This window comes from Mauremys reevesii, linkage group 15 (genome assembly GCF_016161935.1).
Source record: "Mauremys reevesii isolate NIE-2019 linkage group 15, ASM1616193v1, whole genome shotgun sequence".
NCBI classification, from domain to species: Eukaryota; Metazoa; Chordata; order Testudines; family Geoemydidae; genus Mauremys; species Mauremys reevesii.
The window spans coordinates 23,475,435-23,499,112 of NC_052637.1; the positions used below are offsets into that span (position 1 = coordinate 23,475,435).

General features: G+C 55.0%; 1 protein-coding gene across 2 annotated transcripts in view; it reads left to right on the forward strand.

Moving 5' to 3' along the window:
- The window catches only part of USP43 (ubiquitin specific peptidase 43), a 186,330-nt gene that overhangs the window by 129,410 nt on the left and 33,242 nt on the right, over positions 1-23,678 (forward strand). For both annotated transcript variants that reach the window (XM_039502361.1, XM_039502362.1), the window contains exons 7-8: positions 8,887-9,049; positions 14,825-14,936. In XM_039502361.1, the coding sequence (XP_039358295.1) occupies positions 8,887-9,049; positions 14,825-14,936 (275 nt within the window). The remainder of the gene's footprint in view (positions 1-8,886; positions 9,050-14,824; positions 14,937-23,678) is intronic.

The following is a 23,678-nucleotide window of genomic DNA, read 5'->3' on the forward strand; positions in this document are numbered from 1 at the left end:
GCCCCTGTTTAAAGGCACGGGGCCTTTTAGACTGAACACGTGTGAAACAGAATCTCTTCTGACACAGCTGGACCAGCTGCCCGTGAGGCTGTCTCACAATGTGTGAGACATAGGGAGGAAGTTGTGGCTACAGCTCTGGGCTGGGACGCAGGAGATCTGGGGTCAGTTCTAGCTCAGTCACAGGCTCCTTGGGGGAGTCACCCCATTTTCTGGGGATAACAATGATTTCTGGGGATAACAATGCTTAATTCAGGGTGGGGGGGTAGGCAGGGTCCCTCGTCCTGCGTGTGCAGCGCCCAGTGCAAAGAGGCCCTGACCTGCCACATACTCAATGATTTTGCCCTGATCTTTAAAGCGCTGTGCTGCCCACTCTCCGTGCTTTGATTCAGGGAGCACTCAGTGCTGGGGCCACAACCGGCTGAGCCTGTGCGATGCAGTGCTGTGGCCTGTTCACAGCTTGCTTGTCCTTGAAGACACCTCCTAATGCCACCTCCCCCCTGGGCACTGCAGAGATGCCAGCTGAATGGGCCAGGGGCTTAGGGCCATCTCCCGCACCAGAGGGCAGGGCTAAGGAACCTCGGGGGTGGGGGAACAGGCTGTCACCACCTGAGCTGTGTGCCTGCTGCAGGTGCAGCCTGAGGACGTCAGCTCCACGGACGTCCGAGATGTAGAAGACCTCTCGGGTCACTGGGTCCTGGGGGCCTGGCAGGATTCTGTGTCCGGCCCCTTTCACAGGCCCTGCATTGAGCTCATTCAGAAAGAGGAGGGTGCTAGTCAATGGGAGTAAATGCATTCAAATCCCGCCCTCTGTGGGAGGGGCAAGTATCATTAGCCCTCCCCTGGGGATCATAGAGCCCTGTCATTCCAGGTGCAAACATGAATGGGCACGTTGTTTTCTGGCCAGCCCGGTGAACCCACCTCTCCCGGGTGGAGGTGCCCAGCTGGGCTGGAGGGCGCGGGGGTGGGGAGAAAAACCGGAGCGACCGAGCGGCATGCCCAGATTGCCTGCGGAGCTGTAGAGGCAGCAGCCTGCTTAATGCTGCTCCAAGAGAGGTGCACCCCCTCCCCGCGTGTCAATGCAACTGGACCCGCCTGTTTGCTCAGAGCCGCGTCTGTGCCTCGTCAGTCTGCTCGGAGACTGAGAAGAGAACTGGGCCCCTAACGTTCCCTAACAGCAGCTCTTCAGAAGGCCCGACTGACAAGTCTTGGTGATGGTTCCAGGGGGAATTTCAGGGAGTTCTGGGCTTTGGAGACTTCTCCGACCTCCTGGGAAGTATCAAGCCCTCGTTGCTCTGCAGTTGGCTTCCTCGTGGAATTTCCAGGTGGCATCCTGCTCAGCTGGGGCTTAGGTCCCTCAGCTCTGGGAAGTGCAGAGGAAGCCGTGAAAGTGAAACGGAGCCAAAAGCGAAGTGAACATTTTCAAACCCGGAGAGAGGTTCGGCTCGAGCTGTGGGTGGACGGTCAGCTCGGCCCTTGCGGGATTTGCCCTTCCTTGGTTAGGACGGGCCACAGGGCCAGGGGTGCAACATGCAGTGTGGCAGACTCTGGGGGAGCCTCTGTCTATGGGATGCACGGAGACAGCTCTCGGAAGGCAGGGAGAGACGGTGCTGAGACCTGGCACCCCTGGCAGGCAGAGGGCTCCTTGCTTGCTGTCTGGAGGAAGGTTTGGGATGCAGAGTTGTGTGGCTTAGCACAGAATCCCTGTATTACAGCCGTTCCCCTGAGAGCTGCAGAGAAATCCTGGGGCCCTGTAACGGGTCGGACTCACCCCTGCGGCGCCTCCTGCTGGTCGTCCTTGGGAATTAGCTCAGTCCAGCATCCAGAGCGCCCTCTGCAGGCTGGTGATCCGCCTTCCAGCTACTGGCCCCCCGTGTCCCTCCCAGGACCCCGGTGCCCCTTCAACTGGGTCTCCCCCTCCCAGGGGAACCCCCACCCCACTATCCCCACTTTGCCTCAGTGTTGGCTACTGCCAGTCTCCATCTCTAGCCCCACACCCTGGGGCAGACTGCAGTATCAGCCTGTTCATCACTGGCAAGGAGGGTTTGGACCTGCTGCTTTGGCCTACCCCTGGGCTGCCTCTGCAACCCCCAGTACCTGTTAGCCCTCTGCTAGGCCGCAGCCTGGGGCTTTCCAGGCTGGAGCTCCCCAGCTCCTTAGCCTTTCCCCAGCCCTGCTTCACTCAGGTATCCAGTCTCTAGCTCCCTGCAGCTAGGCCCTTCTCTCTCTGAAGGCAGAGAGAGACTGTCTTCTTTCTGGCTTCCCTGGCCTACTTATAAGGCCCTGTAGCTCTGTTTGGGGCGTGGCCCCAGCTGCAGCCACTTCTCCAATCAGCCCAGCCTAAAGCCCCTTCCCAGGGCTGTTTTAAAGCCCCAAAGGGCAGGAGCGGGTAGCCACCCCGCTACAGGCCTCCTGCCACAGAGCTAACTTCACGATGCCCGGCGGTAAAGCAGTGTCCCTCCAGCACAGCGCCAGCTTCAGGGGAATCCTGGGGGTGGAGGCCACTGCCCGTTACACTGTTCCTGACCCAGTTTCACCCCTCCAGCCAACACTAATGGGAGTTTCAAAGGAAAGCGTCACATACAGCATCCTAATGTCACGCTCATTGGCAAGGCTTGTGCTGGTAATGGGACCCCGGGACTCCCGTTAACGGTGACTTAATTAGACGCCAGCTGGTGTTCAGTAAATGTTTGCCTAAGTACACATGGCATCTGGGCAGGGCGTGTGGAACGTCTCCTCGTGCGGACACGTTCTGATTAGCTGCCACCTCGGCAGCTGCTACCTGGGCTAATGTGGCTGCTTGGTGCCGGAATGAGCTGTGCTGCCACTCGGCGTGAGCCATGGGCATACTGGGGCCTATGAAATAAGAACCAACCCAACTGTGGCATCAAATGAAATTTGATCGTTTGAAGTTCAGGAAACACTTCCTCTCCCCCTTCCCCCAATTCTGTTTCACTTTCACTGTCCCTGTGCATGTCCGGCGTGTGCCTGGAAACGCATGATCCAAAACTTGGCAAGAAAGGAGCAGCTCATGGTGCTACCCAGAAATCTCTGCAGGGAACGTGTTTGGTTTTCCAGACTCCCAGGTGGCAGCCAGACTCCTGATTGCTTCTCCAGGCTCCATCCCCAGGCATGGGAGGTTCCTGCACCCCAGGCCCGGTGCTTTGAGGTCCCCACCTCGGGCCTGGGCTGAGCCTGAGTCCAAACAGAAAGCTCCTAATACAAGTGGAAGTTGCTGTCCTAGGGAATGTTCCCTGAGTACTTGCCTCAAGCAAAGGCCTGAACAAAGCATTCCTGCAGCAACCCCATCAATAATAGATCTAACCTAATGGAGCTTGTTGGTCTAATTCCTCCTTCCCCGGCAGCCCCCTGGGGAGCAGTGTTTTTAGGTTCCCCAGGAAAGGGCCAGGCGTGTTTCAGAACCGTATGCGGCACATGAGCAGCTGCAGCAGGGCGCGGCATCTCTGGCACCAGGCCTGGGCTGAGAAGGGACAGCGCCCTCCTGGAGCTAACGCCGAGGAGTGTAAAAATACCAGAGCTCCTTCTCTGGCCGAGGATGACACACCCTGGGGCCGGTGAACAAGGCGGCCAAGGGGATGTGGCCTTGCAGCCTTTCATGCCGTGCAGCATAAACCGCTGAGCTGATTCTCTTCGAGCGGCGCGCTGGCAAGGTCTGAGACACGATGAGCAATGGGAGCTAGGGAGCTCAGCCCTGTGCAGCAGAAGGCACCAGGCCACAGGTCCAGGACAGCTTCAGGGCTTCATCTTTGCTGCTAGCCTTTTCCAGAGGCCCCTCACTGTGCTATCGGGGCACCTTGTGTACATTTATAGAGCTGCCACCCTCCACCCCTCCGTGAGGCAGGAGCTGGGGGATACCAGAGCCCCGTTTCACAGACAGGGAACTGAGGCCCGGGGGACATGCCCAAGGTAGCCCGAGGCAGAGTCAGGAATTAGAACCCAGATCTCCTGAGGTGCCTCTCTGGCAGGCTTACTGGGCCTGTCCGAGTTGTGACAACAGGCGAATAGCGTGGGGACGCAGGAGAAGCTGGGCTCTGCCCAAGCCAAGGCTGTGGGGAAGGCGGCCTGTTCCTCTCCCCAGGCTCTCAGGCAGCGCAAGGCAGCATGGAGTCCAGTCTGCGCCCCGCAGTGCGAGAGCAGGACACGTCCCCCTGGCAGTGCCGCTTATCTGTGGTGGGGAGACACCACCTGGTGCTGAAGGCTCAGGAACAGTCCTGATATGGCCCCTCCCCAGGCCGGGACGTTCCCCCAGTTACTCTCCCTCCTGTCCCAGTGCAGAATGACGCAACGTCTCCCCTGGACCAGAGAGGGAAGCCATGGCCTCAGCCTGCCCCCCATTGACCTGGGGGTGGAGCAGTGAGTGGGCAGGCATCAGCAGCACCCGGCCCTGCTACGGCCCCTCTCACTGAGGGTCTGCTCTTCTCCTGCGCAGGTCTCGGACATGCTGAACCTGCCAGCCGGCTCTGCCGTCCCCAGCACGCTAGAGAGGGACTTGGTGCCCCTGCCAGTTGGTGGCAGGCGGGAGCTGTGGGTGGTTCTTTGCTCTGCCAGCGGCTGGGGCACTTCCCAGTCACACCTGTTTGCCCCCTTCCATTTGCAGTTTGGCCCAGTCAGGCAGCTCCCTCAGTAGCCGGGCCTCCGGGGGTCTGAGTCCTCCCAGCACTCGCTGCAGCTGGGCACGGTCCGGGGATTGGTGCCTGGTTTCCCCTCCCTTTCATCCAAGGGCAGCGCTGGTCTGAAATAGCCCTTGGGTGGGCCAGGCCGCTGTGAGGAGGAATGGCCATGGCTGGTGCTGGGAAGTGGGAGCTGAGACCATCTGTTCCTTTGACGGGCTCTTACCTAGGCTTACGACTCAATTGAAGGCTGTGGCCATCCATCACATCCCTCCCAGGTGGCGCGCGGCCGAGCCCGCCACCGAAAATAGCTGCAGGACGAGCGGCGGTAGGGGCAGTGAGGCTCCATCACTGTTCCGGCCTGTTATGAAGATCTATAACCCGGCCATCGCAGCATGATTCTGCTGAGAAATAAGACTTCTCTCCCGCAGCCCAGCCTTCCCTTTCCGGCCAGCTGCATTCATCATCCCGGGCACCAAGCTCCTGGCAGTGAGGCGCGCGGCTGGGGGAAGGCAGCCATGGGGCACATCCCCTTCCAGTATTGGGGCACATCCCCTGGCAGCCGTGGGGTACATCCCCTGGCAGCTGTGGGACAAGTGCATGGAGCAGCTAGTGACAGGAGAGGTTTTGGATAGGACCAAGCCTCCCCCTTGGCCAACCTGCAGCAGCCGGTGAGATCCCCATAGCAGAGCCCCTACCCCCAGCTCCTCTCTTTCCTCCTGCTGCCCCCCGCTGTACCAGGCCCATGAGCTGTACCAGGCCCATTTCCTGCCAACGTACCCACTGGCACAATGCCCTCTAGTGGGCCTGCAGGCACCTCTGACCTTCCTCCCCCTCCCCCAGGCTTGCACCCCCTTGGAGGACCGATATCCACTGCAGTGTGCCTCTGGCATCTGTCTGTGCCGAGCTGCAAGTGAGGGGGCGGGACAGACATTGCAAAGCTGGAGGTAGCAGGAGGAAGATTATTTGCTGTGGTCGTTCCTGGCAGCCCCAGTCACAGGCCAGTCCCCCCTGGCGCCAGGCGCTGTACAAACAGAACAGCCCCAAGCAGCTGACAATCTGAGTTTGAGAAAAGAGACACCGGGTGGACACGGGCAGATGGGAGCACAAGGAACCCAGGAGACGTAGGGCAGCATGCCAGGCTGGGCTCTTCGAAAGTGGAATCCAAGTCCGACTTCTTGTTTTTAAGCTCTTTTGACTTTATTCTGCTCCCATGACTGATCTCCAACTATTGTGGGCAGGGAAGAGAGCCCCCGCAGGCCCTGTGTCTATCCCAGCCCTGGGCTCCCCTCACACAGCTCTGCCGTGCCCCGCACTCCCGCCCCGCAGGCCCCGGGGCTCCCCTCACACAGCTCTGCCGTGCCCCACTTCCTGCCCCTGCAGGCCCTGTGGCGTCCCAGCCCTGGGCTTCCCTCACACAGCTCTGCCGTGCCCCTCCCGCCCCGCAGGCCCCGTGGCTATCCCAGCCCTGGGATCCCCTCACACAGCTCTGCCGTGCCTCTCACTCCCGCCCCGCAGGCCCTGTGGCTGTCCCAGCCCTGGGATCCCCTCACACAGCTCTGCCGTGCCCCGCACTCCCACCCCGCAGGCCCTGTGTCTATCCCAGTACTGGGCTCCCCTCACACAGCTCTGCCGTGCCCCTCCCGCCCCGCAGGCCCCGTGGCTGTCCCAGCCCTGGGCTCCCCTCACACAGTTCTGCCATGCCCCGCACTCCTGCCACGCAGGGGCCCGGGCTCCTCACAGCTCTGCTGTTCTGCCCCTCCCGCCCGACAGTGGCTGTCCCAGCCCTGGGCTCCCCTCACAAGGCAGTTCTGCCATGGCAGCAGCTTCTCCTGGCTCTCGATTGATATCCATAAATATTGAATGTCCAGAAGTTATGCATCAAGCCGTGATGCTGAGAGCTGGGCTCTGGCTGCTGTGTGATCCTGGCATTCCCCAGCATCAGCAACCGGGGAGCAAACGAGGCTGCCTCGGCCTCTGCAAAGCTCCCAGTACCAGGACCGGAAGGGCACCAGATAGACCGGCCAGCTCTGTGGAAATGGAAACGTTGTGCTGGGTGTTAAACGTGTCGGAGCGTCTCCCTGATGAGTTTGTTTTACATGTGGTGCAGAGACACATTGTCCTGAGTGATATTTGGGAGCTGGGGGGGGGGGTGTGGGCAGGGCACGAGCACTGTGGGGTTTGTGATTGGCAGGGTGATTGGGAAGGACAAGTCGGTTGGTGGTGGCTAGAGAAACCCAAGAGTGCAACACACATGCTGGACCATTTACCTGACAGCTCTGCTGATTCCCCTCACTCCCGACCCGCAGCCCTCCTGCTATTCCAGCTCTGGGCTCCCTAACTCCCAGCACTGCCTGCGCCCACAAATCCCGACCTCACTGCACCCCCTCCTGCCTTCAATCCTGGGCTCCCCTCCTGCCCAGCCAATACTTCTCCACACTGCAGAGATTTCTGACAGCCCAGAACGTGTCATGTCATCATCCCTTCAGAAATGAGTCCATGCCACCAGGGGCCTTCCCCAATGTGGGGCTGCCAGGACCCTGGTTAGGGAGTGGAGCACGCCTGGCCCCTCTCACTTTGCCAGTACCCCTGGCTCTGCTTCGGTCTGCTGTGCTGTGTGGCGCATCAGGGACGGGGACAGAGCTGCACAAAGGACCTGGCTGAAGCGGCTGGATTCTCCTGAGCGGGTGCAGGAGGAATCGCTCGGCTGGGCTGGTGGGGGCAGCGGCAGGGCAGGGACCTGTCGGTGGGATTGGCAGGGGAGCTGGCACTGAAGGGCAGAATGGAGCAGGGAGGGGATAAAAGGTGGAGCCTGGAGAAAGCAGCAACCCAGGAAGGTTTGCACCAGCGCATCCGGCCTTTGGGGGAGGTGCCAGGGGCATGACGGTATCAGAGTGTGTGGGGCGGGGGAGCAGGTGGCATCCAGTCTCCTGTTCTCTGCCAGGGTTGTGTGTGCCCAGGGCTCGTCTTCATTCTGCCTGGCATCGCTCGGCCGAGTGTTGTCCTGTGGCATGTGGTTCGGGGGGGTTGGCATTCGGGTGACACCCAGGATGGGTCAGCTGGGTTCTTGTGCCTGTCCCTGCTCTCCCGCACCCCGCCAGCCCCCAAAGTCCTTGTGCTCTGTGCCCACCAGAGGAGAGCTGATTGCCTGCTGCATGACAAGTGCAAAAGGGGTGGTGGGCGAACCACGCAGCTAAACCACTGACCATTCCCCACCCCTGCCACGGTCAGTCCCCACTGTGGTTTCTAGTTTGTGGGGAGGGGCAGTCTAGTGGCTCTGCAGGGAGAAGGGGGAAAGAACAGCAAAGAGCCTGGGAAGGAGACAAATTCTGTGTGGCTAAAACTCCACCAGCACTGATCAGATGGCAGAACCAGAGCTAGCCTCATGCTTCAGGTGCCAGGCTGTTGTGTGTGGGTGTGTGAGTGTGTGTGTGGGGGGTGGTTTGAAACCACAGGCCGGCAGGAAATCTGGTTCCGCAGCCTCCGCCAGTGTAATTCTGGATGATGCGGTGTGCGGCCAGACAAGTCTGGCAGTGATTAATTACCTCTCCAAGCTAACCGAGAGTCCTGACATCGGAAAGCGCCAGAGGAGACGGAGCGTACAGCTCTGGGAGCTGGGGCACGTGGCAGCCCAGCTGCACGGAGCACCTCCTGCTGTCTCCCAACCGTACAGAGACTGAGGGGCTCTGCTTAATTGCCCAGCCCTGATTGTAAGAAGGTCTGGAGATGGCAGGTGCTCCGTGGGCAGGGCCATGCCCTTCTCCTCACCAGCCGCGCACCCTGCAAATGGATCAGTGCTCAGCCCGGGACTCTTTCTGATTCCTCCCGCCCGCGATAGTGCAGGAAAGCAGTCTTATTCAGTGGGATTTACTCGTCAGGGCAGGAGGAGATGTACAGGCCCTAAGCTGGTCACCGATGCCCCTTGGTGTGCCCATGCCTCACAGACTGGTGAGGAGAAGGAGAGCCCAGCGCACAGCCAGGCCGGGGGCCCGGATCTCCCAAGCTTGCAGTCTTGGCAGGGGGAGGAGGAGCCACCGGAGGGCTCCTGAGTCATGCGGCCTGCCTGAGACGGCATGTCATTTGCCTTCCATGGTCACCGGCCTGCCAGGAGTTCACTGCCCCACACTCTTTGGGGTAACAAGTTGGTAACTGTCCCCTGATCAGTGCTTCCATACATGCCCCCTGCAGCGTGCGATGTCGGAGCCCTGACTCGGGGATTCATTCTCTGCCCTCTTGCTCTTGTATTTCTCCTCTACAGGCTGCCCCCTCAGCCTTCCATCTTCCCCCAACTCCTCCGATCCTGAAGGCCAGCGACTGCCCCATGCCGGGGCCATGTCCTCAGAGTTCTTGCACCATGGCGGAGGCGGGAGAGTGCTGCTTCTCCTCTGTAACACAGCAGGGACGGGGCAGCAGGCTGCCAGGTATGTCGCTTTGCCTCCATTATATGCCAGGGAATGTGCATATCATGCAGTTTGGTGCACACATTGTGCAGCCGGGAGTGCAAACCGGAGGGTGCAATTGCACATTCATTATGGTTCAATGTGCACTTGCCCAAATCCACATGGAGAAGCTCCTGCCGGCTTCTCCAGAATCCATTGTGGTACCACACTGGGTGCCTCATGGCACCTGTCTTCTTGGGATGGAGCAGGCAAGCCATGGCCGAGTCTCTGAATCGCTTCTCTAGTGGTTAGAGCACTGTCCTGGGGCTCAGGAGACCTGGGATCTGTTCCTGGCTCTGCCACTGGCCTGCTGGGTGGCCTTGGGTAAGTCACGTCACCACTCTGTGCCTCAGTTCCCCCTTTTGTAATATGGGAACAATGCTCTTGGCCTCCTTTGAGAGCTGCTGATGACAATCACTATATAAGAGCTGGCTGCTGCTGCTGCTGGTGGTGGTATTATTTTTATTAAAGAAGCACCAGAAATGGTAGGTGCTTGATCGAACCTCTCGGGTCTGCAGAACTGACCTGGGAATCTTGTGCCAATGAGCTCACTTGCCCTTCTCCTAGCTGCTCCACCCCCTTCTTGCACTTAAGCCATTGCCCCGCGTAGCCCCCATGGCTGGGCTGGGCTCTCAGCACTTACAGGCAGGGGAAGCAGAGCAGACAGGCTGCCTGCGCAGGACAACGAGCCTGGCTCAGGACAGGAGCCGCAGCCTGCCTGAGGCCCTGGGTAAGGGGACAGGCCCTGGGTGTTGGGGCTGCAGACCGGGAATGGGGGTCAGCATTGCCAGTCATTGCAGCTGGGACTCATCTGCAAGGAAGGAGGCTAAAGACTTTTTTGCTATTTTCTGTTGGACTTTGAGTGAAGGATTCAGGCCCGGGAGGGGGTGGAGGGCCAGCTCACTCTGATCGCCAAAGAAGAGAGTGGGGAAACTGAGGCAGAGCTGCTGCAATACACTATCTGGCTGTGAGAGGGCTCTGTGCCAGCCACTTCGTCCCAGCCTCTCCTCTCCCAACAACACAAAGCCATTTACCGAGTACCTTGTCCAATCCCTCTGCTCCCTGTTCCGGGTCTAGTCATGCCGAGGCTCTGTTCTCCCCTCTCCACGCATAGAGGCAGGGACGCTCACAGATGCTGCCGGTTCAGGACCCTGCCTGGCCTCTCGATCCTCCGTCCAAAGTCAGCTCGGAGGAGGGGAGCCGCGGCCCCCTCCCACTCTCCCGGGGACAGAGCTATCACTGAGCACACATCTGAGCTCTCAGAGGGCCGTGCCAGCCACAGGGCATCTCACTCTCTCCCTGCCTGGGCCGTGGGTGGGGAGGGCTGGAGGAAAAGTCACAGCCCCCCCCCCCATCTCTGAGATTATGTCACATTGTCTGTCGCATGGGGCATCGCTCCCTGGAACGGTCCAGAACCAGGATGGGGCAGAGGGCACGGGAGCGCAGCAGGGCACTCAGAGGGCAGACAGGCAGCAGCCCATGTCTCACTGGGGATCTTTCCCCCCGTTGTCGGCAGCTGTGCGTCGGGGATGCTAATGCCATCGGCAGCACTGAGCCAGCCCCTTCAGCGGAGCGTCCCCACGGGCCCCAAGCCTCGCACTGGCGGGAGGGCGGCCAGCTCGCCATGAAGGGAAGGAAACCGAGTCAGGGAGGGCTGGGGCCACGTGCACAAGGTCCCACAAGCAGACTGTGGCAGAGCTGGGTGGCAGCCCGGGCCTCACCTGCCCAGTCCTGAGAGTTAACCTCCCCGCTGGCAGGGACGGGGTGAGCCTGGTGCTTCCCCAGTGCTTTTCACAGCCTGCATTTCAGTGTTGCTTCGCCTGGCCTCCGCAGGGGCCCTGTGTCCCAGAGGGCTGTATGGTAGGTCAGCATGGCCCCTGGCTAGCTGGGGCCGTGCCAGCAGCAAGGCCGGTGAGCATTGTGGCAGCTGGAGCCGTACAGCCGAGGAGGCTCAGTGTAATAGCTCCCGTGCCTCTGCCTCTGGCAGCCCCTACACAGCCCCCACGGAGCTGGGAGCCGCATGCTGCTCTGCACATGCCGGCTGGGTTCACAGACGTGATGTGCTAATCATGCCCGCCCCGAGCTGTGGCCTTCCCATCAGCTATGGCAGGCATGTGCGGTAAACCACGGCCGTGTGCTCTCGGTGCTGTCCCGTCACAGATCACCCGTGAGAGGAGCTGATGGGGGTGCTGTGTGTGTGGTGTCGGGGGGGAGGGCTGGGTTGTCCTTCCTTGGATCTCTTCTCTGGGCCCAACTCACCCTGGGCATAAGCATGGTGCCCCCAGCTGGCTTTCTTGGGCAAGAGCCAGCTCCTGGCAGGGCTGAACAGGAGCCAGGGGATGTATGAATCCACAGGGATCCAGGAATTTGTTTCTCCCCTGGCTGGGTTATTCCTTCTCTCGCTCTTGCTCTCAACTTTCTGGGACTCTGGTTTTGCTCTGTCCTTTTTGCTGACTCTGCACCCGGCTGGGACTTTATCGCAGCGTCGGGTGTGTCTCCTCTCGTGCGCAGTGTCTGTTGAGAGGCACTCCCTCGGCCCATGTGTCAGGATAAAGGGCAGAAGGTATTGGCGGCACACGTCTGGTTTCTCCTTGCTGCTCCTGCATTGTGGGCTGTCTTTTCGGGTGCAGCCTGGATTTGCTGATAAGCTTTAGTTATTTATTTGTTTATTTTGACGACTGAAATGGTGGCGTCTGTGTAAATGATCGAAGAATGCTCCAGAACTGGGATTTGTCTGGGCTGGATGAGTATCATTTTAATAACCACGCCTAGCTCATGTTTAGCCCTCTACATCTGTAAGTGCCGTACATAGGAGAGTAAGTATCGCTGTACCCATTTTATGGATGGGGAAACTGAGGCACAGACTGGGGCGTGATTTGCACATGATCATGCAGTAAGTCATTGCTGGGAATGGGACCCAAGACTCTTGCATTCTACCCACGTGGCTATGCTGCCTTCTCAGAGAACTTAGCCTGACTCACAACCACCCATGTTTTAGGAGAGTTCAGGGGTCAGTCCACAATTTGTGACTGACCCCAGCCCTTAGAAGGGGTTGAACCAAACCCCTGGATCCGAAGTCTACAGCTCAACACCATATCTGTGTTGTTTGGATCTATTCTGGGCCCTTTCTTGTGTGTTAGATACATAGTGTGAGTGTCAATAAAGAGACAATAGTGAGTCTTGTCAGTTAGAACGAGTGTTTTCGATGGCTGTTCCAGGAGGTGGTTGACATGCAGGGCCAGGCATGTGCAGAGGAGTGATGGAGAGACAGAGGCAGGTATGGTATATACAGCTCCTGGGATTTGTCTGTCCAGAGACACAAACAGAAGCATGGGTTTTGTGTGGCTCTGGCAGTATCAGCCCCTCCACACGTCCTCCTGTAACACTGAGCGAATCGCCACAGTTTGGAGAAGCCCCTGAAAGCACGCCTGCTTGTCTGATCTGGGAGTTCCCTGGGAACAGCGCAGGAAGCAGAGCCTTGTAACTGTTGTGACTCCTGTGGACTGTACCTTGAATTATTCCCCAAGGACTCTGCTGAGACAGGCAGCCATTTTGTGTTCAGCTGGGTGCAGAGCATGCCAGAGGAGATACACGCCATGCTCTCTAATGGGCTCTGTCCTCTCTTCATTTGCTTTCCCCTTAATGGAAACTCAGAGACATTCTGGCAACAGGCAGCTATTTGCTCATCACTGAGTCAGGATACTTGCAAAGGGGCTTGCTGGATTGCCAGAGCCGGTAGCTCCCACAAGAACAGTCTCAGTGCTTCTGCTCCAGGTTGCACCTGGAAACGGAAAACCTGGAGGAGTGTGGGCATAAGCAAGAGCTGAACTGGTTAATGGGGCCTCAGGCAAGGTTGGGTTTGAGCCCTGGGCCAGGTTCTCCTCAGCTCCTGTCTGACCCACCCCTCTTTGCTCATCCTGAGTCTGACAGGCAGGTGAGAAGCAACATTGTCCAAAGTCCAAGCTAGGAGCTCAGCTATTCAGCAGGTCAGTCAGTGATGCAGTGGGGGCGGGGGCCATAGCGCCTGTCCCCTCAATGCCTCCCCTCCTGTGCTGGCTGTGAACGTGACCAGGAAAGATTTCTTAGCACCAAAAATGGCCCAGCAACAAAAACATGGCCTAGCTGAGAATGGTCTCCTGGCCCTTCCCGTCTCCAGCAGCCGGGATCCTACCCTGGTACCCTCCTGTTAGGGACTGCCGGCCCTCCAGACGTTAACAACACCCCTGACTTTCAGAGGTCTCTCCTGCACGCACAGACTCCTCCATTGATTCACGTCGTGTTGTTGCACCCACCCCATGCTGGGTGCGGTCTGTGAACACGGCGTTTCAGTCCCTGGGGCCAGGCCGAGTGCAGGGGCTTGGATCCATCGGTTGGTTCCCCGCTCGATGGAGAACACAGTGGCCCAGTTTGGAACATGCCTCTGCCTCCCCCTTCCTGCACCCGGCCAAGCCTGCTCAGCATCTGCGGAAAGGCAGGCGCCGGAACAAGTGGGCAATGAAGCAGAAGCTGGGGCTTGTTGGAAGTGATTTTCTTTCTGTTGCTTGGCCCAGCAGCTGGGCTATCGTTAAGCCTGGAGAAAGCAGGCATTCTGCTGCACTAATTGCCTCCTCTGGATGAGGCAGAGCTCCAGGGAGAGGACCAGAAGGTGGTGCTGTTCCCAGAATCCCTGTGCTGAGTCTTGTGGCCACGCTGGGCCATTCGGCCCCCGGCGACGCTAAGCCCAGACCATATTTCTTTTCCTTTCAAGCTGGTTCTCGGGCTGAGGGGGGGAGCGGCTCAGCGTGCCCCGCTAGGAGCTCTGACACAGACCGCTGGCTGGCGGGCCGCCATCGGCTGGTAATGAATTCGCATTTCACCTCACAAATCCCATTAAATACCATTCTCTGTGTGCTCGAAGCTGCTAGTAAAACATTATCGGCTGGGAAATGGCTTGTCATGCGCCACGCTTTATGGAGCGCAATTGAGTGGGAAGCACCTGGACTTCACCCAGACGGGCCCAGCATAAGTGTGAGCCCTGCTGTCCCAGCAGCCATGGCCAAGTGATCCACCTCCTACCCACTCCAGCCTCATCCTGGGGCTCGCCTCCTCTCGGCTGCTGCGCTGCGCTCATGCATCCTGCGCTGCACCACCCCCAACGCTCGCTGAAGTCTCCAGCTAGCCTGGGGCAGAGCAGCGATCCCATGTAGCCAGGGAACCTCCCTCAGAGCGTGAATGGTGCCAAATGCTTAAAGAAAAGTGCAAGAAACCCCCCAGTGGATGGCTGTGGGAACCCCAGAAATGCCCTGTTTGTGCCACCTTGTTTTCAATGTTGCAGCGATCACCAAGTAATGGGTGGTTTTCAGAAGGTAGTGTAGTCTAATGGTTGGAGCAAAATAACAGGCGCCTGGACTCCTGGGTTCCATTCCGGGATCTTCCATTGATGCCTTGTGTGCCTGCTGTCGCTCTGTCTGCATTTATCCCTCTGACAAATGGAGGCAGTAATTCCGGGTACCCGATGCTGTGCTCTGACTGCTAGGCAGTGCTTCCTCTCTGCATGGCTGTGTGCTTTGGGGGTCCCTTCTCCCACATCAGCTAGAGCCCCTAGGATGTATCCTAGCACACCGTGGGCTTTCACCCCTGAACAGGAGAGGGGATGGCCAGAGATGCCTGAGACGCTCAGCGAGGGGTGGGTGCCCATTAAGGAAACGGCTCCTGCCCAGATTGGCCAGTGATTCCTTTTCAAGCACTGTCTCCAACTCACTGTCTGTGGCTTTCCAGGTTTGGCCCCCCGCTGCTGATGAGAGAAGACAGAGCCATCTCGTGGGAGCAGCTCCAGCAGTGTATCCTCAGCAAGATGCGCTACCTGATGAGGAGTGAGGCTCAGGTGCAGGTCAGTCCATTCCCCTGCTTTGGGTGTGTCGGTGCCAGACAGGACGGGGAGAGGGTGGGACCTGCTCACATCAGGGCACTGCCTGGGTTAGCGGCTCAGGAGCAGTGCCCACCAGCAGCTCCCAGCATGCTGAAGGGAAAGAAAATCTACCTGGAGAGAAGCGTTCCCAACCCCCTTCTAACGAATCTCCTGCATTGCGATCCCAACTCTCCTCTCCAACACGTCACTAGGGAGGAATTTGACTCACCAGGCCAGATTCTGCTCTTACATTGGTGTAAATCTGGAGGAACCCATTGGTAGCAGGAGAATTTCTCTAGACTTACACAGGTAGAGATTCATGGATTCCAAGGCCAGAAGGGACCATCGTGATCCATCTAGTCTGACCCCCTGTGTCACAAGGGCCATGGGACTGCCCCAAATAATTCCCAGAGCAGAGCTTAAAAACATCTACTAAGTGAAAAATGGTCAGGGATGGAGACTCCACCCTGACCCTTGGTAAATTGTTCCAGTGGGTAATTGCTCTCACCATTACAAATGTGGCCATGCGGCTCTCAGAGCGTACTCTGCCAACGTGCATGCAAGAGATAAAACAACAGAAGAGCAGGTGCCATTAGCCCTTTCTCCCCCGACCCTGCACACCAGTTTCTAAACCTGTTTTCACAGCCCAAGAGCTTTCTGTGGGGGCTGAAATTTTCATCATTTGGGCAAAGTCCCTCGGCCATGTCTACGCTCTGGGCAAGTGGGGGCTGGGAATGGGAGATGTCATTTTCTCATTTAGAAAAAAGAATTGCAACCACACTTCTTGGCACAGGGTTTCAGTTCCGGCCGCTGAGGTTTGCAGTGTGAAACCCAGCACCCGCGGCTGTCCTGAACACCAGGGCCCTTGCACGGTTGGAAATCACAACAGTCAGGCTCGATTTAACAAAGATGGGGCTAGGTTGAAAATTGCACACTGAGCATGTGCAATAGAAAATTTCAGGGGGCCTGATTTGCTGCCACCTGATGTTGTCATTTCTGGTGGTGCAAAGGGAGTGGAAAAGGCCAGCAAATGAGCATGGCACAATGGAGGGAGAACAGGTCCAATGCACTTCTATGTGCAGCCAGCGGAGAACAGGTTCAGTGCACCTCTGTGTGCAGCCAGATAAGTACGTGTTCATTGAGTCAAGGAATTTACAAGCTGAAGGAACAAGTAGTTAATAGCCAAAGCTCCTTTGCAGCTCCACACGGTAAGATGCGGTGGGAGCTGAAACCAGGGGGAAATCGCCTGGTGCCTGAATTTATGGTGTAGAGAGGGGCAGTCTTTGCAGCCACAGTGTGAAATCAGACGACACTGGGCAATTCTGGCTGAGTTTTGCTCTGAGAATTACAGGGGTTTAACCTGAAATTCAATGCTTACAAATGGCAGAAAAGGACCTGGGGATTACAATGGACGAGAAGCTGGATATGAGTCAACAGTGTGCCCTTGTTCCCAAGAAGGCTAATGGCATATTGGGCTGCATTAGTAGGAGCATTGTCAGCAGATCAAGGAAAGTGATTATTCCCCTCTATTCGGCACTGGGGAGGCCACATCTGGAGTATTGCGTCCAGTTTTGAGCCCCTACTACAGAAAGGATGTGGATACATTGAAGAGAGTCCAGCAGAGGGCAACGAAAATGATTAGGGGGCTGGAGCACATAACTTATGAGGAGAGGCTGAGGGAACTGGGCTCATTTAGTCTGCAGAAGAGAAGAGTGAGGGGGGATTTGATAGCAGCCTTCAACTACCTGAGTGGGGTTCCAAAGAGGATGGAGCTAGGCTGTTCTCAGTGGTGGCAGATGACAGAACAAGGAGTAATGGTCTCAAGTTGCAGTGGGGGAGGTCTAGGTTGGATATTAGGAAAAACTATTTGACTAGGAGGGTGGTGAAGCACTGGAATGGGTTACCTAGTGAGGTGACTTCCGCTCACATCTACTCCCCTGGCTTGTGAAACAGAAAGTGCGACATTACGTGCCGTGTAAGCTTTTATTAGCTGTGGAAACGCAGACACAATCTCTAAGGTGGCTGTGGCTAGATTATAAACTTTTGATCTATTTATTAAAGCATTAGAAACCCCCCCTCCCCCAGGGGGGGAGATGAATTTTAAATGTTACATTAATTTTTGTTCCTGTTAATCTCCTTTCATATTGGTTCCGAGTGGATAGCATTTTAATTAAATTATAGCTTATTAAATCATCATCGGAATCCAGGAGGGACCAAACATTACATTCCTGTGCAAAATGAAGATTGATTATTGCATCCAACTCCAAAGTGGCCTGTAGATGCTTTGCTGAGTTTGATCCCAGTGTGAAGAGGGCTGGGGAAGAGCTCAGAAGAAAATCTCTAAATCCAACTTTGCTCTGGGTAGTTTTTGAAGTTGGACTTATCAAAATAGTTTTATTTCCCCACAGGCAAGCGCGAGCCCTTTCCAGATCCATGCCCGAGAGCTAGCAAAGGGAGCCTTGATTTATTTCTTAGGCTTTGTACACACTGGACTGGAACCCTGGGCTGCTAGGGCAGAAAGGCAAAAGCACCATAAGCCACAATCTGCACTGGTGCAATTTGAAAGCAGGGTACATCGGACTGGTGCCAATTGTGGCACTGACAGAGCTCCCCCCTCAGGGCAGGGCTGGATGTCCTCCCTTCCACCGGTGCCCCCACCCCAGCACTAGCATTGCTGAGCTCTCCACCCTGAGGGTGCCCCTGGCTGAGATACTGTACACGTACGTGGGGCAGCTGGCCCCTCACGCTGCTCCCTGTTTTTAGCCCTCTATCTTGATGGGAGCCAGCGCCAGTTCATCTCCTCACGCTGGGAATTACCACCACCCCCGCCCCCAGTGTGGACATACCCCTATCCTGCATGCCCTGCCTGTGGGCTCATGGAGCAGGGCCCCCGAAATGACAGACCTGAAAATCCCCAGCGATGCAATCAGCCAGGTCTGTTTGATCTGGGGAGAGCTCCTCTTGGGGTGTGGAACTGCTGGGGCTGCCTGGCCTCTCACAGCCTAGTCTAACACCAGAACAAGTCCAGGGACCTCAGTGGGCTGACAGAGGGGGTTGCTCTCATTGAATAGCTTTGGTTACCCATTGGCAGTGCACCGGATAGACTCAGAGACTTTAAGGCCAGAAGGGTTCCAGCATGATCACTTAGTCTCACCTCCTGCACATCGCAGGCCACAGAACGTCGCCCACCCACTTCTGTAACAGAGCCCAACCTCTGGCGGAGTTACTGAAGACTCCAAGTTACAGAGAATTCACCATTTACACTAGTTCAAACCAGTGAGTGACTCGTGCCCCATGCTGCAGAGGAAGGTGAAAACCCCCCAGAGTCTCTGCCCATCTGATCCAGGGGAAAATTCCTTCCTGACCCTAATATGGCCATCAGTGAGGCCCCATTGTGACCCTGAGCAGAGCACAGGCTGTATGCGAGCAGTGGAGATTTCCCCACGTGGAGGGGAATGCCCTGCTGATGTAAACCTGGGCAAGGCAGCTTCTGCACCAGTCGTCCCTCACCAGCCATGACACAGGAGGAATAGCCGGGGAGGGGTGCAGCAGGGGCATGGGGAACTTCTGCTATGCTGACTCTTCACTGGCATAAGTTGGAGCAGCATTTAGGCTGCTCTAACTCACGCTGGACTAGTGCAGAATCAAGGGGCTGTAACTGGCCCCGCCCCGTACCAGTAAACACTCAGCAGCCATCACCCTAGTCATCGGTGGTAACCGCAGGTGCCACCACCTCTGTACTGAGCAGAACTCGGACACGAGTGAATCGAGCCCAGAGTCTCTACAGTGCCTTTCATCTATCCCTGAGCAGGTCTAGGTGTGATCAAACCAGATCCTAGGAGCCGCTAGCATTCCCATCCCCTCTGACTTTTACAGCGTAGTGTGTGTGTTGCACTTGCAAGTGGCGGCTGGAAATCCTCAGGCAGACAGCCTCCCAGATTAAACACAGCAAGTGTTCACATTTAAGAACCAGAGATACAGGAAAAATCAATCAAGACCTTGGCCAAACATTCTGTTTTCTGCCCATCAGCCCTATTAGCTTCCACTCCATTGGGACAGCACAGGGCTATGCCAGGGCTGTTTTGTCTCCCACCCTGCTACCAAGACCCTTCTTAAGAACAGGAAAAATGCATTGATTTTTCAGACTCTAGGATTTCCCATTGATCCATCCGAAGAAATGAAAACCTCCCATAATGCACCTAGCCTATTGTGCAGTACAGCATGGGGTGGGAGGGATGGGGGGGGATATTTCCTTCCTGACCCCTGGAGCAATCAACTGGTGCCCTGAAGCATGAGATCAGCTTTCCCCTATCTTAGCACATAACCACAAACACTGATATATTGTCTATGAAATTTACCAGGCCCTATCTGTTCAAACCAGACGCTTTAGTTGACTCTGATCTATAGCAGCAGTGAAGGCCTTTTATTAGTTCTAAACTGGACCAGCTACTAATGCCATCAAGTGGCTTCAGATTATGGGGTAGCACAAACAGACAGGCCTGATTGCTTTCCTCTGTACCCCTCCTAGCTGTAAATACAGCACTTGAGTCCATTTCCTGCTCATCTCTTTCCTTTTCATCGCGCCGAGCGGCAGTGCAACTCAGCGGCCATCCCCCCAGCTGCAGTGTCTTCGCAAACACCGCAGGCCTTGGGCGGTGCTGCCTGCCCACCGCAGTGCTCTCCGAGTGGAAGGCAAGTCTCTTCTGTGTGCAGACCTGCCTTCCCCACGGAAACACCAGCAATTCCTCTCGGCCGGGTGATGGAGAGAACCGAGGGAGACGTCCTGCCACTGCTTGACCTGAAATAGTCAGGGCATGTTCCCCCCCAAGCCGGTGTCCGTGGGACGCTGGCTGGGCCGAGCCAGGCTGGCTTGCCAGCTCCAATGGTTAGGATTTTGGGTTTGTTTGTGGCCCACGAAGCGTTAATGAACTGGTTTGCCCAGGCCTGCTCAGGCTGAAATGAGCCAGTGAGCCACAGGACCGTGTCCTCCCCTTACAGGGCTTTCGACAGCCTTTCGTCTGGAGATAATGAGACTTCTTGGGTGCATTTGAGGGAGGGAGCTTGGAGTAATGGAAGGATTCATCTGGAAACAGCAGGCTCATGAGCCAGCAGCAGTGAGCAGAGCAGACCTACCCTGCTTTTAGAGTGGGCAAAGCAAGGGTGCCATTTAGCAGAGGCACCTGCCCCCCCTCCAGTTTTGCACCACAGCAAAGTGTAAACAGTCCATGCTCTCCCCGGGGGGAACCTGAAGCCCTAAATTGTGGTCTGAGAAGCTGCTGTTGGCACAGGGCTGTCCCCGAGGAGCTGGACCAGCACCTCTCCCTTCTCCCCAGCTCTGGGAAATGTTTCCGTGGCTGTGTCAGCTGATCTGTACCCAGGAGCAGGAGAGCTGACCCCCCTGCCAGCCCCACAGCCGGCAGGAAGCACTGGCAGCCCTGGGCCCAGAGGGGCACTCTCAGCACTTCATGTGGGTAAACAGCTCCTTGTCGCCGAGCTGATACGGGATGAGAGCCAGGAGAGAGTAGTGTCTGGCTAGCCTTGGCGGAGAGGAGACCTGATGAGTCTCCCCTACAAAGCTGAGCAGTTTTATTTTCAGTGTAACAGCCAGTGCTGCCCTTAGACGTTTCAGTTGCTCCTGGTGGAAATCAGAGGAAGTTATTGTACATAGTTCTGCGACTCAATCCGACAATCAAACGTTTTCTTTCTTGAATTAGTCTATGGACCTGTGGGACTTTTTTTTTTTAACAATTCATGGAGAGCTCGTAATCCTGCTAGGTTGTTACAGCCTTGGAACTTCCTTGATACATGAGTATGCCCTTGAAGTGACATTGTTTAGGGAGCACATTTTCTTCATAACATTTAAGATGTATAGAGTCATGTTATGTTTTTATGAAGGCACGGTTGAGAATCATCCAGTTGGATCTCTGTAGATACATACTCAGGATTTCTATAATACATTATTGAACTGAACAGTTTCCAGAGGCTTAAACAAGCTTTTAGATCAGTCGTTTGTAAATGCAAGTTCAATTTTTAAATTCGTTTTTATGTTTTGAATCTTTGCACCTTTGCACTGAAGTGTGTTTTCATTTGTGTTGGAGAAATATCAGATAAATAGATTACAATGTTTAAGACTTTATTTCTAATTACTGAGAAACTTCATAGGAAAAGAAAACACATTGCCATTGGAAAAAGGTGATAATATTTTTATCTACTGGAAATACACCTTCAGGTGTCTTAGAGCTGATAGGAAACCCATGTTGGCCAATCTGTTGTAATATTTTCTTTCCAATTATCACTTTAAAAGCTTTTCATTTTTCCTTTTCTTTTTTAAATTAGTGCCAAAACTAATTTTTTCTCTAATTCATTAGTTATTCCATGTTTTAGAGGAATGTTTATAGGGAAACTCAACTACTTTAGACTTCATAACTTTTTAATGAGGAATGAGCTATACAAGTTAAGAGTGCATATATTTGCTTGCTTATAATTTTCCAGAAGGTAATATAAATGAAAATAAAAAAGTGTGTGGGCATTTGAGGGTGATTGGTGTGATGTTGTAAGGACAATGATCTTGAGCAAATATTCTGCATGAATTTTACTTAATTATTAGTTATTAAAGTTATTAGTTCTTGTATTAAGTCTCTAAAACTGATATAGGAAAGTAAATGCAAAGAATGCACATTGGAAAACATAATCCCAACTATTCATACAAATCGATGGGGTCTAAATTAGCTGTTACCACTCAAGAAAGAGATCTTGGAGTCATTGTGGATAGTGCTCTGGAAACATCCGCTCAATGTGCAGCGGCAGTCACAAAAGCAAACAGAATGTAGGGAACTATTAGGAAAGGGATAGATAACAAGACAGAAAATATCAGAATGCCTCTATATAAATCCATGGTACACCCACGTCTTGAATACTGTGTGCAGATCTGGTTGCCCCAACTCAAAAAAGAAATATTCAAACTGGAAAAGGTACAGAAAAGGGCAACAAAAATGATTAGGGGTATGGAACAGCTTCTGTGTGAGGAGAGATTAAAAAGACTGGGACAGTTTGGAAAAGCGATGATGGGGGTGGGTATGACAGAGGTCTATAAAATCTTTACTGGTGTGGAGAAAGTGAATAAGGAAATAAGTGTGGAGACTCCTTCATATAACAGAAGAATCGGGTCAGCCAACTAAATTAATAAGCAGCAGGTTTAAAAAAACCAAAAGGATTTATTCATATGGCACATACTCAACCTGTGGAACTCTTTGCCAGGGGATGTTGTGAAGGCCAAAATTATAACAGGGTTCAAAAAAGAACTAGATAAGTTCCTGGAGGATCAATACCCCCATCAATGCCTATTAGCCAGGATGGGCAGGGATGTAACCCCATGCTCTGGGTGTCCCTCACCTCTGTTTGCCAGAAGCTGGGAGTGGATGACAGGGCATGGATCACTCAGTGATTGCCTGTTCTTTTCATTCCCTCTGAAGCACCTAGCATTGGCCACTGTGGGAAGACAGGATACTAAGCTAGATGGACCATTGGTCAGGCCCAGTATGTTCTTATGATACCTCAAGGTTTGGGATTGGGAATATTTTGCTGTATTATCTCCAGATTGTTCTAAATTTACATGTATCAGAGGGGTAGCCGTGTTAGTCTGGATCTGTAAAAGCAGCAAAGAATCCTGTGGCACCTTATAGACTAACAGACGTTTTGGAGCATGAGCTTTCGTGGGTGAATACCCACTTCGTCGGATGCATGTAAATTTACATGGAAACTTAAAATATGGCATTAATTGGTATTTGTATATATTTTTTATTTCTTTATATAGGAATTAGATACAGTGTTCCTGTCAGCTAATTTCTAAGTTATTATCTGGAAAAAAAACAACTTTAGAGTTTTCAGGTGCCTAAATAGCCTTTGGAATGATGGTAAAATCCTACACCCCCTCAAAAAAATCTGAAATGGCGCCCCGGGGCAGATAGCCACGCTGGGGGTCCTAGTCCCTTTCCATAGGAAGAAGTGGTGGAGCCATGAACTAACACACCCACTGGCCAGTGTGTGTTTTCTGCCCGCACTCTGTATCTGATCCAGTGAGGAGGTGAGGCTGCTATAGCTGGCTGCTGTGTGACGTGATCCTTTAGCTCAAACTGGGAGCTGATGCTTTTAGCTCTAGAGGTCACAACCAAGATGGCTGCCACCCAGTGCTCTAACGGCAGACAGGCTGGCAGAGGCGGCTGCACTGGGCTGCTGTGGCTTCTGAACTGCACTGAAGGGACACAGTGCTGCAGAGAGGTAGCAGCAGCCTCCAGTTGCTTATTAACAGAGAGCAGCTGATCCCAAGGCGGTGGAGAAACAAGCGCTCTGCCAGGACTCAGCCAGACTCCCACTCGGGATTCCAGAGAGGCTGCAAAGCAGAGATGGGGTCCCTCTTGCTAAGCGCTGCCCATGCGCTTATGATAGGGATACAGGTCTGATTGCTAAAATGAGGGACTGAGAGTTAGGACTCCTGGCTCTGTTCTCAGTTCAGATACTGACTTGCTTGGGCAACTCAATGCCTCTGTGCCTCGGTTTCCCCATGTGAAATATGGGGATGGTAATGCTTGCCAGCCTCACAGCTTGAGTGGGCTGTAAGAGTTAATTAGTGCTGCTATAGCGCTTGGAGATCCTCTGATGAAAGGCCCCTAGATAGCAATGGTATTGTTCTTGTGACGCATCTGTAGCCACCGAGGAATTTCACAG